Below are 17,082 nucleotides of genomic sequence, written 5' to 3'. Positions count from 1 at the left end.
ACCGCAGGTAAGCTACCTGCAACAGGTAAGGAATCTGCAGCAGCAGGCGACATCTTCTCAATAGGTAACATGCTCACGGCAGGCAACGTGTCTGTTGCAGGTAACATGCCTTGAAGGTAGGTGACATACACATGTACTTCAGCCATAAACAAGCCTACTCACAATACCTGTGCTTATAAAATATTCTATGAATACAGTCGAAATATTTCAGGTGTCTTTCTCCTTAGAGAGAACTACAGCACACGAAAGACGATACCCGAAATCCTTGGGATGCCATAATTGTAATTAATGGTGCATATAAAATCTTTGAAGTTGTGCACATGAGGCTCTGTTATACCTACTTTGCACATGAAATACAAATACTTTCAAGCGCATTTTAATGAAGACCATCTATATTATACACGGTCCAACATGCTTGATAATGCATTCTGTGATCGTGTATACGGGGTTTGTACCTATCTTAGATTACAAAGGATCAACTGAAGTGCGTGTAGAGAGATCAGCAGACAAATAGTACCACGGATCATAAAACCACATATAATGCTCAATTACATGTAATAACAATATTTGACAAAAATTATTGCCAACAGAAAGTCATAAATATAATTTACATTCTTTTTAGGAATGCTTGTCAGGACTTTGACCTCCACCATCACACTTTAGTCAAACCCAAATATCTAAAGAATAGAAACAAAAGTAAACACGTTGAAAAGTTATTCATGCATAAACCATAGCAATGTAAAATTGGTAACTTGGCCACACGGGACAAGCAAGGCTCATCAGACTTACTCAATATTCCAGAAAAATGTCGATTAAATGGTGTATATACCCAATAAATAGAGAAAGCTTGGGTAGATTAAACAATACAGTACACGAAAAATTCTCTACAACAAGCTACCTTTGTATAGTTATACATACTCAGCACCAACTTTAAATGACAGACACTACACGCGATAACGATCTATAACAGTATAATCACGCGACAACCCAGCCATTAGGTCAAGCGCATATGCCTGCCTAACAATTTCAATTATTCACGGTTCCACGTCATGCTTAACTACATTACAACAAAAGCAATAAATTGAATTATCAGATCTGTTTACTATAAAACAGAAATTTGATCATATTAAAATTAAATGAGTACACCGTTGAAGCCCAACATTACACTCTACTGGCTTTTGAACATAGAAATGATAAATAGATTTAATCAACCAATCATCATGGATGTATAAAACATCTTTGAAGGCTTACATAAACCTCCATATGTTAGTTGGGAGGTGTACTTAAACAAGAGATTCCACCACAGATTACCTTTATTAAATAATAAAATATTGGTTTTACACCAAATGCATATTATCACCAGAAATGCAATCTAAACGTGGAAACATTGTCTCCAATACCAAATAGCAAGTGCTATAAAATTAGTGATAATGCATCTTATTGGCACACTGTCTACCATTGTTGTGTTATATGGTTAGGCATAGTTCTAGCATAGACAAATATCAATAACTGATATGCGCAGGTTTTTATGGTATAATAAATATTTATCAGACAACTGGCTTAATGGTTGTTTTAGAAACAGTGCGAAACCTAGGACTGCCCCTGTTCAATTTCATTACTTAATTCAACAGCTTCATTTACCACTTCATCTACCGATTCTGTTGCATCACTGGTAACTTTGTTGCTCGTATCTACAGTATCTGAACTGGCAATCACCACTTCTCCACTATCCACCGGCATTTCATCAGTTGCACTTGCAGATGCACTTGCATTTTCACACACAGCATTTTCACTCGCTTCGGCAGTATCTCCACTGGTATCCAAAGTGTCTCTACTCTCATCTGCAGTGTGTACACTTGCACATACAGCAATTTCACCACTAACTGCTGTTTGCTCAGTGGGACTAGCAGGTTCCTCACAACCAACAGGCCTATCCACAACTGCGCTACTCTTCTGACGAACCTCTTCTGCAATAGATGTATTCGCAGAATCACTTTCATTAGATGGTGCTTGTTTGCCGGGGACTGGTGGGGACATTATCTCGCTGGATGGTTCTTGTTGCTGCTGGTCATCAACAGTTACAGAGTCAGCTGTTTCATCAGCCTGCGTGGATTCATCAGGATGATCCTCCGATGCAGCTTCCGTTTCTTGCTGCCGCGGTACAAACTCTGGAGGAAGTACGGCCGCGTCAGTAGAACTCAGTGGCGTGATCCTATCACTGAGATCCACCACAGATCCGGGACCACTGTCGACGTCAGCAGACATTTCCTGCAGGTCGTCGTCCCCTTCAACGACAACGGCATTGGAAGGAGGAGTACCGCTCATGTCCTCCTCATCGTCCTTTTTATCCACAGCTCCCTCCTGCTTATCCTACAATACAAAAATGATACATCAAAAAAAAAAAAATGCAGACTTACACAACCAATGAGATTTGCAAACAAAAAATTTACTAAAGAGAAGTTTACTAAACGAGAAGTTTTTTAAACAAACGTTTTTTTTAAAGTTTACTAAACGGAAGTTTAGCAGCTACACATCTACAGTCTTCATTCGATGGGGAAACTTTTTACACTAGACAGCGATGCTCCAGCTGTGTGCTACATACCGGTGGTGGTAGAATCGGAATTGCTAGCTTGGGTCGTCTTCCTGGTGACCGTTTCTTTATAATCGATGTCTGTGCTTCGGGGGCGTAGTAAGTCACTCCTCCCCTACTGAATTCTGTAGGCGGGGGAGGACCCTGACAAGGTGGGGGAGGACCCTAACAAATAGCCACCAAAACATGGAAGAGATTAATATACCTATAACTGCTGTAATACGATAAACCGAGAAACACAGCAAAAAACTCAACCCACCCCACCCCACCACACCACACCCCACCGCACTCACCACACCAGATCGACTACTTAAAACAACCCTCAAACTACTACACACTTTTAATCCAGGATTAAGTCCTATGTATAACAGAATTCCACTTTAGTCACTAGATCTACGTGGAATTTAGGCAAGAAGAAACTTACCGGTGGTGGTGGAGGGAACTGCATTGGGGACATAGCTGCTTGTGGCAGTGGATATGCTGGGGTGTAACTCACACCACTGCCCTGTGTGCTGCAACACATAATCAATGACCGAATAAGCCACTGTCCTTAGGAGAAACATGAAGTAATTATTGTAACCACACAAGGGCATGCTTATGAGGTCGTATTTGTTATATAGATATGTCAGATAATTTCTGCAATATATGTTACTATAGTTGAACGTGTATATATGTTACTATAGTTGAACGTGTATATATGTTACTATAGTTGAACGTGTATATATGTTACTATAGTTGAACGTGTATATATGTTTACTATGTTGAATCGTGTATATAGGTTACTATAGTTTGAACTGTATATATTGTACTATAAGTTGACACGTGTATATATGTTACTTAGTTGAACGGTGTCATATATGTTACTATAGTTGAACGTGTATATTATGTTACTATAGTTGAACGGTATATATGTTCACTAATAGTTAACGTGAGTATATATGTTACTAGTTGAACGTGTATATATCGGTACTATAGTTGAACGCTGTCATATATGTTACTATAGTTGAACTGTATATATTGTACTATTAGTTGAACGCTGTATATATGTTATATAGTTTGAACGTGTATCATATTGTTACCTATTAGTGAACGTGTATATATGTTACTTAGTTGAACGTGTATATATGTTTACTATATTGAACGTGTATATATGTTACTATAGTTGAACGTGTATTATATGTACTATAGTTGAACGTGTATATTATGTTACTATAGTTGAACGTTATATATGTTACTATAGTTTGAACGTGTATATATGTTACTATAGATTGAACGTGTGTATATGTTACTATTAGTTGAACGTGTGTATCATGTTACTATAGTTGAACGTGGATATATATGTTTACTATAGTTGAACGTCGCATTGTGTATATGTTACTACTACAGTCTGAACGTGTATATATGATTTACTATAGTTGAACGTGTATATATGTATACTTATATTGAACGTGCTCATATATGTTACTATAGTTTGGAACGCTGATTATATGTTACTTATAGTTTGAACGTGTATACTATGTTTACCTATAGTTGAACGTGTTGTTCATTATGTTACTATAGTTGAACGTGTATATATGTTACTATAGTTGAACGTGTGTATATTTACTATAGTTGAACGTGTTGTTACTTATATGTTACTATTATTTGAACGTTGTGTATATGCTCTACTATGTTGAACGTGTTATATATGTTACTATAGTTGAACGTGCTCCTCCTTTCCGGTGTTGTATATTGTTACCTATTAGTTGAACGTGTATATAATGTTACTATAGTTGAACGTGTATTATATGTTTACTTATAGTTGAACTGTAGTATATGTTACTATAGTTGACGTGTTCATATGTTCACTATAGCTGAACGTGTATATATGTTTACTTATAGTTGCGAACTGTGTATATATGTTACTATAGCTTGACGTGTATATTGTTACTATAGTTGAACGTGTAGTATATGTTACTATAGTTAAACGTGTAATATATGTTACTATAGTTGAACGCTGTGTACTATACTGTACTATAGTTGACACGTGTATATATTTACTCATAGTTGAACGTGTATATAGTGTTACTACTAGTTGAACCGTGTATATATGTTTACTACTAGTTGAACGTGTTATAATGTTACTATGATTGAACGATGTATATATAGTTACTATAGTTGAACGATGTATATATGTTACTTAGATTTGACGCTGTATATATGCATTACGATAGATTGAACGTAGTTATCATATGTTACTAAGCTGAACGTGTAATATTATGCTTACTATAGTTTGAACGTTGTATATATTGATTTACTAAGTTGGACTGTGCTGTATTAATATGTTACTAGTAGTTGAACGTGTTATATCGTTACTTATAGTTAACGTGTATATATGTTACTTAGTTGAACGTGTACTATATGTTACTATAGTTGGAAACGTGTATATATGTTTACTATAGTTAACGTGTGATTATGTTACTATAGTTGAACGTTGTCTATATGTTACATATAGTTGAAGACGTGTATATATGTTACTATTAGTTGACGTGTGTATATGTTACTATAGTGAACGTGTATATATGTTACTATAGTTGAACGTTGTATATATGTTCTATAGTTGAACGATGTATATATCGTTACTAATAGTTGAACGCTGTATATATGTTACTATAGCTTGAACGTGTATATATGTTACTAATAGTTGAACGTGTATATATGGTTTACTATAGTTGAACGTGTATATAGGTTACTATAGTTGAACGTGTATATATTTTTACTATAGTGAACGTGTATATATGTTACTATAGTTGAACGTGTGTATATGTATACTATAGTTGAAACGTGTGTATATGATTACTATAGTTTGCAACTGACTGTTGTATATGTTACTATAGGTTGAACGCTGTATATATGTTACTTATAGTTGAACTGTATATATGTTACTATAGTTTGAACGTGTTATATATCGTTACTATAGTGGACGTGTATATATTGTTACTATAGTTGAACGTGCTAAATATGTTACTTGATAGTTGAACTCGTATATATGTTACTATAGATTGCAATCGTGTATATTATGTTACTATAGTTGAACGGTGTATATATGTTTACTATTAGTTGAACGTGTATATATGTTACTATAGTGAACGTGCTTATATATGTTACTATAGTTGAACGTGTGTACTATGTTACTATAGTTGAACGTGTATATATGTTACTATAGTTGTAACGTGTCCTGTTATATATGTTACTATAGCTTGGAACCTGTGTATCATATGTTACTATAGTTGAACGTGTGTATTATGTTACCTAAGTTGAACGTGTATATATGTTACTATATTTGAAGTGTATATTATGTTACTATAGTTGAACGTGCTATATATGTTACTCATAGTTGAACGTGTATATATGTTACTATAGGTTGAACGCTGTATGATATGTACTATAGGTTGAACGTGCGTGTGTATATTTACTATAGTTGAACGTGTGATATGTACTATAGTTGAACGTGTTTAATATATATGTTACATATAAGTTGAACGTTTATATATGTTACTATAGTTGAACTGTGTATACTTATGCTTACTATAGTTTGAACGTGTCATATATGTTACTATTAGTTGAACGTGTACTTAAATATTTACTATAGTTTGAACGTGTATATATGTTACTATTAGATTGAAGTTGTATATATGATTACTATAGTGACGTGTATATATGTTACTATAGTTGAACGTTGTTATTATGTTAGCTATAGTGAACGTGTATATATGCTTACTATAGTTGACACGATTGTCATATATGTTACTATAGCTTGAACGTTCGTATATTAGTATTACTATAGTTGAACGTGTATATATGTTACTATAGTTGAACGTGTATATATGTTACTATAGTTGAACGTGTATATAATGGTCACTCAAAAGAAATTCTAGAAAGAAGTACCATTTATAGACGACATGTGTACATTCTATAGACGTGGCCTTTGATTGTAAAACTGCCAGTCAAGGAAAAATGCCAAATGGCCTTTATAGATAGGTGCCTGAGATTTGATGCCTAAGAATGGTTTGACTGTACATATCTGTCACGGGGCTAGGTCTGGCCTGTATTACTGCTCATACCTGTGTTATTGCCCATACCTGTAATGAGGTGCTGGCCCCTGCATGGCTTGCGACATCGCTACGGTCGAGACAACCGTTGGTGTAAATGAAACCGGTATCGGGGGAGGTGGGGGGAAGACCATCCTATTGTGGGGTGATCTCGGAATCGGAGGCGGTGGCTGAGACCTAATCGCTGTAAGGAAGAATAAATATATATGATGTACACGTAGGTAACGTATACACACACAATGTAATCTCAATTTGGTTTTACGAAGTTTAGCAAAAACACTGAATACCATGTGAGATATGTGCTACTAACAAGTTCTACTAACGTAATTCTATACTATAACTATTAACTATATGTTCTTGCCACTAACAAACACTGTTTGGAGCACGACTACTCATCTCATCATCTCACTGTCCAAACAATGTACAACTAACCGTGAGAAGAAACCCTGATATCAGTTGGGTACTGCATCATCGGCTGCTGAAATCTCACAGTGCCACCAGGTGGCGGTGGCGGTGGCGGCGGTGGTTCGTTTGGATACACCTGACCTTGAAAGCCTACATGACACAAAAATATACGAATCTAAAATATTAGCATTGCACGTGGTGTAACATTGCATCTATATATCGATGAGAAATGCCTACAATAGCTCCATGGCCTTAACTTGTCACTCTACGGCTCATGCACCTGCAAAGCTGAATGCAGAACACAAAACGTCTATCTCTTTCCATTTTTGACAGCTGTTTCACACAAAACGGAGGTGGTCAGAGGCTTGAAGTGATCCTACTCCTCTCCTTACAGCAGCCTAACGAATATGTGCCAGGATTTTGATATCTCACACCAGAGAATAATAAAAATTTAAATCTAATTAAATTTATCATATCACTGCACTTATCTGCTACACTACCAGAATAACTGTCATAACTGCCAATAGGTGGCCGCCATATGCTATAATGCGTGCACTATGAGCGTGCACGTGTGCTGTTTGAGTAGCACGGAATCATCTGGAATCTTTCGACTCATCTCTATTCTTTCCATGCTGCATACCTACATAGTTCTGGCTCGCACTAGTGTTTGTCTGTCTTTGTCTCTCTCTCTCTCTGTCTCTGTCTGTGTCTCTCTCTCTCTGTCTCTCTTTGTCTCTGCTTCTGTCATTCTCTCTCTCCCCTCCCACTCTACTCTCGCCTCTCTATCGGTACGTATGCATGCAAGTGCATACGTCTGTGTGTTTGTGTGTGCATACATACATGCACCTACACCCCCTACACACACACACACAGACACACGCACGCACGCATGCACGTATGTACGCATGCACACACCCACATAGATATATGTAATCATACCAGCCGGTTCAAAGAACTGTGCACCAACATCAAGGACAGCACCCTGGTATGGCAGCTGTGCAGAGTCTGGGAGATTCCTCTGTCTCTGTGACGAGTATCGTTTTGCGCCTCGTCCTTCCTGACGTGCCCCCTCTTGCCGGGAAAACCGTGGCGCCACCTGAGCACGCTTGTTGTCATAATTGTTCCGTGGTGAGCGATCGCCTTGCGATGAATCTAGAAGTATTAGAATATGGTTACCAGGCAGTGAATCAACTATAGATACAAATTATCCCAACACGTTTTTTTCCTCACATATCCTTATGCATTATACCGTTTTATTTATTCCGTATACACTAGCAGGAGTTACAACTGCTAATGTTCTCCTAGCAATCGAAAAAGTCATGACGAATACAAACTCACCACGATTTCGGGCGCGCCCAACTGATGATGATGATGATCCTTAAGGGGGGCTTATGACGGGCTTGTGAGCCGACTCGACTGGAAGCAACTGGATTTCGAGCAACTGGAAGCGATCGGCAGCGACTAGTTGCGTCCAGTTGCCCACTGTTCTATTCCGAGCAACTAGTGGCTGCCAGTCGCAGGCAGTCGCGTCGCAGTCGACCGACCTAAGCACTGCAGTCGCAGTGAATTGCAGCCAGTTGCTTCCAGTCGAGTCGGCTCGCAAGCCCAACATAAGCCCCCCTTTATGCAAACGACTTGCATGATTTTATTATAGATTTCAATTTTAATATCGCAGATAAATGGCTCACCCTGGCTGGTCCGGGGGCTCTTCTGCTGTGCACTGGTCTGTTTAGTGGGTTGGACACTGTCCTCTTCATCTCTCCTCTTGCTCTCTGCTGTTCCCTCTTTCTTAGTGCGTAAATCGAGCTTTTCGATTTCAGTCGCTAGGTTCTCATCCGTAACCTCTCTCGGTTTGTGCGCGTTACTGCGCACGCGCGAGTAAGCCTTGGGACCGCTGACCTTATCCGCCATAGGCTGACCGTCGTCCGACGGGTGCGACTTGGGAATGGTCTGCCGCATGTCCTGTGACTTGTTCGCCGTGCCGGCAGGCGCGGTTCCCTCCGACTCGGTCTTAACCAGAGGGCCGTCCCCGCAAACATCCTCGCCGTCCTGCCTGTCGTCCGACGATCGTTGGTGGCCCTGTCTGTAGTCGCGCGACGGCGTGTGACCCTGCGACGACCCCCTGAACCCTCGCTGACCTCCGCGACCGCCTCGACTCGACTGCGTGCGGCCTCGGTTAGACAGCTCGTAGTCGCCGCGAGTCGAGTCGTTTCCTCTGTTCAGTTCCTCGTTGCTGTTGTCTCGTTCATCCTGTCCTCTGTAGGAAGGTCCACCGCGGCCTCCTCTTCCCCTCCTCAGGGGTAGCTCCTTCCTGTAAGCTCCCACGTCCTTCCAGTCTCGCTCGTACTTTGCTTGTCCTCTCCTGTTAGTAAATAAAAAAAAACGTTTTATATACGATAATTATTTATAATTGATATTTAATGATGAATGATTATTGAGATATAGTAATTATGCCTATCAGGATTCTAGCCAATTGAAATGGAATTGGTTTTCTAGCAAAACAAAGTTTTCATTGCGAAATTCACAATGCACTGCGAACTTTCCGTGAGGTGGCATATGCTCCCACACCACTACAAATGAGTGGGTTGCAGGTACCACAGGTCTGTAAATGTCCTGGGGCCGGTTCCACGAAGCGTAATTAAGTCCTTAATCATGATTAAATCACTAATCATGATTAACTTCCCGTACTTAAATTGTAGTGACTGTTTTACGAAGTGTAATTAACTTTAATCATGATTAAGTTAATCACAATATTTAATTCTACTCAGGAGCATGATTAAATCCACTAATCATAATTAGTTGCTAGTACTAGTAGTAATATGTAGGTAGTACTAGTATATTAAGTACGCTGCAGATTTTACAATTGGAAATTTTACTTCAATTTTTTCCCCAAGGAAAGATTTTCCCATTTGCAGATACTTTTGGCGTTGCCCGCCATTTTGAATACAGTGTAAATTCATGTTTAAGTCGGCTAATTATGTGATTAGTTAAATATGTACTTAAATCGCTTCGTGAAACAGATTTTTAAGTATGATTAACTAATCATAATTAACTAATCATAATTACAGAAGGTTAATTATGATTAGTGATTTAATCATAATTAAAGTTAATCACGCTTCGTGAAACCGGCCCCTGGTAGTGTTGTAATAGTGTAGTGTAGTTGTAACATATGCCTATTTTACTAGGCCTGCAGATTTGTAAGGTATGTGCCTTTATCGAGATATTATTCTCGAGCTGAGCAGGACTTCGATTCTTTTCATCCTTGTTTAACACATTTACTGTGTACTTATATTTTTTATTCATTCACCAAGTTTTCTGTTGGGACACTTCTTGCCATCACATTATATATTTGATCAGATTCTTCAACTTTTGTGTACTTGACTACGATGTAGAGATAGAACTTAATCCTAGTCACTTCTTTTTATAACTATCTGCTAGAAGCTGGTCTCCTAAACCTACAATCCTCGAAAGGTATTAATGTTTCTGCCCAAAACTGGGTATGCCAATGTACGCGTGTAGATGCACGTTTATAAATAGATTATTGCTGCTGCGAAATACTACGAGCCAGCGCTGATTTTACATAGAGTGTCGGCATTAGAATGGCACTAGTAGGAACTTATTCTCTCATGTAATCAAGATAAAAACAATCATGCAAATCAAGCAAACCTCCTACATACATGTAGTCTGTGCCAAAATATTACACTCACGTGTATTTCCTTCTGTGTCGCCTCTTCAGGTCTGACTCGGGATTTCTGATGTCATAGCCGTATAGTGCGACCAACTCTTCCCGGCTCTTCGGTGCCTGTTCATCTTCCTTGTAGGCATCATGGAGCCACTTCTCATCCTCTTTTCCCCAGAGCTTTTTTAGCTTCTTTAGCTTCTCCTCCCTGTTGGCAGTGTTTTGTGCACGACAGTTAAATAATCACAAATGTTATCAACAGGTATTTTACACTAACACCCATAAGCAGGGCATGAAATTAGCCAAAATGCGACCAGGCCCACCCAAAATTGTAAACAGGCCCCAACAAATTTGAACAGGCCCTTAATTTTGTTCAATTTATTCCATTATTAATAAAAGTATTAGCTTTGTGTTTATAAGGCATACTCATAGTATTTCAGTATTTCATGCTATCAGTGGATATCATTGTTATTGTTTGACAGGAATTGCTGGAACATGATTTACTTTTTAGTAGTCACTAAGTAAAAACTAGTCAGGAAATCGGTATTGTTGATATAAATGCAAGATAGGCCAAGTGGACCGATTATATGGGAGGGTGAACCGGCAGTTTAGGGGGTTGAACCGGCGGCCGCCGGCAAAATGGTGCTAATTTCGCGCACTGCCCATAAGTTGCTACAACCATCTGATTCCAACATATAACTATCAGCTAAATAGGTGCATTACTGCACAGAAAACGAAGAGGCAATACTTTGCAAGCTCTTCTTTTGGATCCCCCATTCTTGTATCGTGTTCATAGAAGAAGCCCTTCTTGGGGATGTACTGGGGATTCTGTCGATCTTCATCTTTGTCCAACTCTTTTGGCGCTGGCTCCTCCTGGTCAAAGATTGACAGAATAAAGCGAGCGCAGAAACACCAAAGTAATTTTAATTACACACAGTAATTTCTATATGAACAAATGACATAGTAGTTGTGCCGCAATTCCGTATTTCTTCCTATACCTTAAGTTAAGGGGGAAATATTCCCCCTCCATTGACACATCTTGACCTTTAACCCTTGACCCTCAAATTCGACATCCCGAGTCCTTTTTGCGACCCCCCCCCCTCCACGTCCCAAATATCAAGACCGTACGTCGAGCGGTTAAGATTTGTGCCCAACTGTTGACGGACGGACGGATGGACGCTCATGTGATTCTACAAGCTGCATCTGACTATGTCAGATGAGCTAATAATTACAGCATATACAACTGCAAAAGATATTCATCCTTCCCATCAGTCAGTCCCCACAAGTGACCATGAGTCAGTTCTCACCTGGCCATCCCCACTCTCCCGCTCCTTGTCAATAAATTTTTCTTCTTCCACATCATCATACTCTCCTTCTTCTGGTTCAGGAAACAAATATTTTTCCAGGTTCTCATCTCCATAATCTGCTAACTCTTCTGACTCTCCTTTCTCTTTATAGTCCTACAACAGAGAGTTACACATGCGATGTGTATATATGCATGTGATGCAATAGTATATCAGGAACAAGTGGATGAGTAGAGGAGAGGAAAACTTCCTGTACACATAGCACGGTTCTCCCCAAGCATTTAATGCATGTCGGGTCTGATGCGCTTTCAATGCTGAAGCTAATTTGTGACATCCCCATAAATCCTTGGACATCCATATTACTTTAATCGACATGACTTTTAACAACCACAACAGTCCTGCTGTTTCACAGCCTTTCGTATACGTCTCCAACTGTCCAAACTGATAGACTTTGCCTGTGTATTAGGGTCGCTTATGCCGTGTAATTGACTACAATGGCTACAACCCCTCCCGGGCCCTCAACTATCCATCCAATAACGACATTCCTGAAATTCATGGGGGAAACACTGTAGAGTATAGCGATACATGTTTACTTTACCAGTAACAAAGGATTTCCAACTCAGATGATATAGGTAATTCTCTACAAGAAATGTTGCAGTACATAAAAACTAATATACCGGTAACAGGCTTCAATTTCCTAATATAAATTATAATGATTGATACGCAACACGCTCCTTTCACTTTACCCCGCACTCCTGTAATATTACAAAAAATATGCCGCATTTCCCATGTTGTTTTTAGTACTCCTGCTACAGATTTATGCAATTGATACAGTAGTAGAAAACATCTTCTCCACCCTTAATTTATATCGTTAGGCTTGATGATGTAAAAACAAAGAGGTAGAGCAAAAACCAGTAGCACCAGACAGACTAGTGTAACCGAGACAGGCAGCAAAAACAGAGAGTGTAGCTGTTACAACACTTCATGCTGCAAATGATGGCTTGTGATTACAATTTTTATAACTACAGATAGTTTAACGGCAACAAATATATTTGGAGATAGTGATGCTGTATTTAACAATTACAAAAAGCACATATGTCACATTGGATAACAGCTATCTTCTATAATGGACAGAGCTTAACAGCTTGTTAAATCTAAAATCATTGTTACAGCCATACCTCCTTGTCATCTTCCTCTGCACTCCCATACTCTGATAGCTCAACATCTGAAACATATCCAAACAAATAATTATATTTCTGCATTATTTGCGAATGGCATAAAAATGCATAAAATCACTTTGGAAAAACATACATAGTCTATAGTCAAGCCTACTGCCATGAGCAGTAAAATTTTAACATATTTATTACATGGTTATGAATATAATTATGTGCAACATAATCTTCCACATGAAACAATCATCGTTCCAATTACAGTTAAAAACATATTACTAATATCTTCAAACTGTAACCTAAAGAAACAGGGCAATGCATTAACTTGCGAACAGTACAGAAATGAATGATAGATAAATTTGTGTGTACGGTACAATAATTTTAGCACTGACTTAATGTGAAAGGAAAAATATTACATGTTAATTATAGCAAAATAGATCACGAACAATTTCACCGCCCGACTTATACCGAATTACTCTGTTAAAAATAATATAGGAACTCCCCACCCCGTGCATGCAGAAAAAGTGCACAAACACATGCTGTACACAGATGTATAGGTAAAGAAACATGGAAGACACACCCACATGTTATAAGGACCACTGAAGTAATACATGCAAACCAACACCATCCAGCCAGACAATCACAATCTTGTGAAATCCCCTCACTTTAGTATCCACCACAACAGAGCCGATAACTTAGTTATTTCTTGCGCATATTCCAATTATCTCTACAAAGCATGCATGGCTGTTACGCGGATATAAACACGTGCAGCGATCTCTGAACACTCACCAAAGACAGGAAAGTATTAGGTGCCTCTGTAGCTAATTGGGAAGCAGGGGTAACCAGAATGATGTACAGTATGTCAGTGGGGGCAGTCAGCAAGTACATGTCAGTTGGGTGAATATAGTGAGAAAGTCCCCCTACTGAAGAATGCCAATGATCCAAGCAAAGGAATGCATCAGATGCATTCCTACCATGCTACCAACACATATATGCCATATCGCTAATGATACTTTAAGTTTAAGACTAGCTTGTTCCCTTTTCAGGCGTTCATATCTTACCCTTTTTCGTGTCTTTGCATGGAATAGTAAATAGGAAATATGCCATTGAAATACATACATGATAAAAAGACAACCACTACTATACAATTATCAGACTGACTACGTAAGTTTTTGTTGGCATCAACAACTGACGAACACACTAGAGAAAGTTCAGTAACCGGTTAGCATGCATTGCCAGAAGGGTCTGTCTATATACTGCAATGCCAAATTTTGTCGTTGCCAAGACGGAGACTGCGAGTTTTTTAAGTGTGTTCTCCATCTGTTTTCAATCAAGAACACCTAGTATGCTATAATTCCCACTCATTCATTAGCTAGAGGAGAACGTCATGGGACCGAGTTGAAAAGTTAATCTGGAGTTGGTTCACGAATTTTATGATTCTACTTCGAGCTTTACGTACACATACACATGTCATGTGCTGATGGATTCAAGGAGTCAGTATAGTACTACTATACTACAGGTATTTCTACTTTCACTATCAGTCATTATAATAATAATAATGACACACTAAAACTGTCACAAACTTTTAATGGGAACTTCTTCTTAAAAGAAATTCTTGAAAACAGTTTTAAAAGAAATAAGAAATATTTTAACTGCTAAAATTGTCATAGAACACGTTTCTATGATGAAGGCACGTTCACTGCCAAATCTTCACAGCTTTTAAACGATTATTGTAAGTATAATATTGCAAAGGTCTAATACTTCTCTCAAATTCAAAAACATTTGATGTTTAAAAAATAACACTTAATATTAAATTAATTGCCAACAGTTGGTCATTACCAAAGCAGTGAATGAACATTAACAAAATCTAGAATATAACAAATAACTAGATCACATACCTTTTTCGTCAAAACCACCCTCGCTCTCCTACAAGACAACAGAAAAACACTATTAGATAGCTAGTAGTCTAGAAACCAGCAATAGTAGTTATTTATTAAAAAAATTATAAATCTAATCACGTCTTTATCTACTCCTGATCTAATCTATCAATTATTTCTCGTTTTCCATAAACTGCCAGACCCATTGCAATCACGGATAGATTTTTTTACTGCTGAAATGAAGTAACTTTTAATGTTTGGATTAAACTTATGAACTGGTAAGTTGATTACTGAAAACAAGTAGTCCTTAAGATTCAATGAATTTCACACACACGCGCACCCCGCGCACACATCCATGTGAAATGTGAATATGCATTACATGACACTCCTACAGCCTATCACTCCTCCTATGCAGATCTCACATTAAATGCAAGGCTAACATGACTGTCACTTAGATTGGAAATTGAGAACTTCCTTCCCATAGTAATCTGAAATGGGTCATTTGACTCAGTGGCGCTTGAATGGATTTGATATTTACTTCCGACCTGTCAATGACATTTGGGACCATGCCCCAGTTTATAGAACATAAACACTGTAGGTAAACCACTTAGATACATGCAACCATGGTGTAAGGACATCCAACACATACATACTATAACCTCTATTTATATGACTACAGAGACAAGCAAAACACCAAATAATGTCCCATTTTTAAAAACATGACATTTTAGTTACCAGCATAGCAGCAACATTTTCCATTTCCAATGGGTACTGAATGTGACCCTGGTTATTACATGACAATACTAAGCAAATGTAAAGACTCATGAAACTCATGGGAAACCATTATAGACAAATTGACAACTGATTCACCTGTAGAGTTGGGTACCGCAAAAATTTTTGTACCGCGGTATACCATGGTATTTTACCAAAGTACCACGGTATTACCGCAATTTCAAGAACAGGTCAGAAGAATATAACTCGCGCACACAGTGTACGCGCGCGTGTGTATGATGCGTACACGGGCCGCACACAGTGTAGTGTACGTGCGTGTGTATGATGCGTGCATGGGACGCATACACTGTACGCGCGCGTGTGTGATGCATACACGGGCCCCACACAGTGTACGCGCGCGTGTATGATGCGTACACGGGCCGCGCACAGTGTAGTGTACGCGCGTGTGTATGATGCGTGCATGGGCCGCATACACTGTACGCGCGCGTGTATGATGCGTACACGGGCCGCACACAGTGTACACGGGCCGCATACGGTGTACGCGCGCCGGTGAAGTAATGAAGTATGTACAAATAAAACAGCGCAGACTATCTACTAGGCATATAGAATAGGTGCTAGAGATATGCGTATATAGCGTGAATGGTGTCGATCGACAAAGATGAATTTATAAAGCTATGCAAAGTATAAGCCGGTACACCACTACACCACACAAAGTATCGCTGTACGTACCGGTACAGGTCACGTACCGCGGTATACTGGTAATACTGCGCACCTCTATTCACCTGTTTGGTCTGAATAACGATGTTTCTGTAAGTTAACTTTCATTATATGGGGCAGAGCTTAATGGTGCGAGTATAACGCATCTACTGAACTACGAACAAAACATCTAGGTCGTAGGTTACCTGCTTAGAAATATGGGTCAGTGTACAACTGACTAACGGTTACTTGGAAAATCTTCAATCATTTATACATCTTGTGATTAAATTTTCTTACTGCCAGCAAAAATGTTAGATCACGACCACTAGTGATATATTTTTGCTACCCACTAATAAAATACAAGGATGGGGAATATGTGAAACAGGGTGCGAAATTAACGGAGGAAAAGTAAAGTACCGTCAGGAGTAAAATACTCCCTGATTTCAATGTATAGTTTTAGTAACTTTCTCAAACTTGTTAAAAATAACGCTGTGGCTATATGCCCGGCAGCCGGCACCCTAACCCTCCTGTTTACTTGA

General features: G+C 38.8%; 1 protein-coding gene across 2 annotated transcripts in view; it reads right to left on the bottom strand.

Moving 5' to 3' along the window:
* Window positions 1-517: 517 nt before the first annotated feature.
* The window catches only part of LOC106809950 (protein CASC3-like), a 20,476-nt gene continuing 3,911 nt past the window's right edge, over window positions 518-17,082 (bottom strand). The window contains exons 2-14 of one of the 2 annotated variants that reach the window (XM_014813191.1): window positions 15,137-15,164; window positions 14,300-14,311; window positions 13,248-13,294; window positions 12,073-12,225; window positions 11,514-11,638; window positions 10,794-10,973; window positions 8,775-9,448; window positions 8,026-8,238; window positions 7,114-7,236; window positions 6,712-6,865; window positions 3,015-3,102; window positions 2,603-2,755; window positions 518-2,370 (exon numbers count right to left, since the gene is read on the bottom strand). In XM_014813191.1, coding sequence (XP_014668677.1) covers window positions 1,591-2,370; window positions 2,603-2,755; window positions 3,015-3,102; window positions 6,712-6,865; window positions 7,114-7,236; window positions 8,026-8,238; window positions 8,775-9,448; window positions 10,794-10,973; window positions 11,514-11,638; window positions 12,073-12,225; window positions 13,248-13,294; window positions 14,300-14,311; window positions 15,137-15,164 — 2,730 coding nt within the window. In that variant the 3' untranslated portion in view covers window positions 518-1,590. The remainder of the gene's footprint in view (window positions 2,371-2,602; window positions 2,756-3,014; window positions 3,103-6,711; window positions 6,866-7,113; window positions 7,237-8,025; window positions 8,239-8,774; window positions 9,449-10,793; window positions 10,974-11,513; window positions 11,639-12,072; window positions 12,226-13,247; window positions 13,295-14,299; window positions 14,312-15,136; window positions 15,165-17,082) is intronic. The other variant, XM_014813192.1, reaches the window with a different exon arrangement.

Source organism: Priapulus caudatus, unplaced genomic scaffold (genome assembly GCF_000485595.1).
Source record: "Priapulus caudatus unplaced genomic scaffold, Priapulus_caudatus-5.0.1 Scaffold398, whole genome shotgun sequence".
Taxonomy (NCBI): domain Eukaryota; kingdom Metazoa; phylum Priapulida; class Priapulimorpha; order Priapulimorphida; family Priapulidae; genus Priapulus; species Priapulus caudatus.
This window is presented reverse-complemented; position numbering and strand designations above follow the sequence as displayed.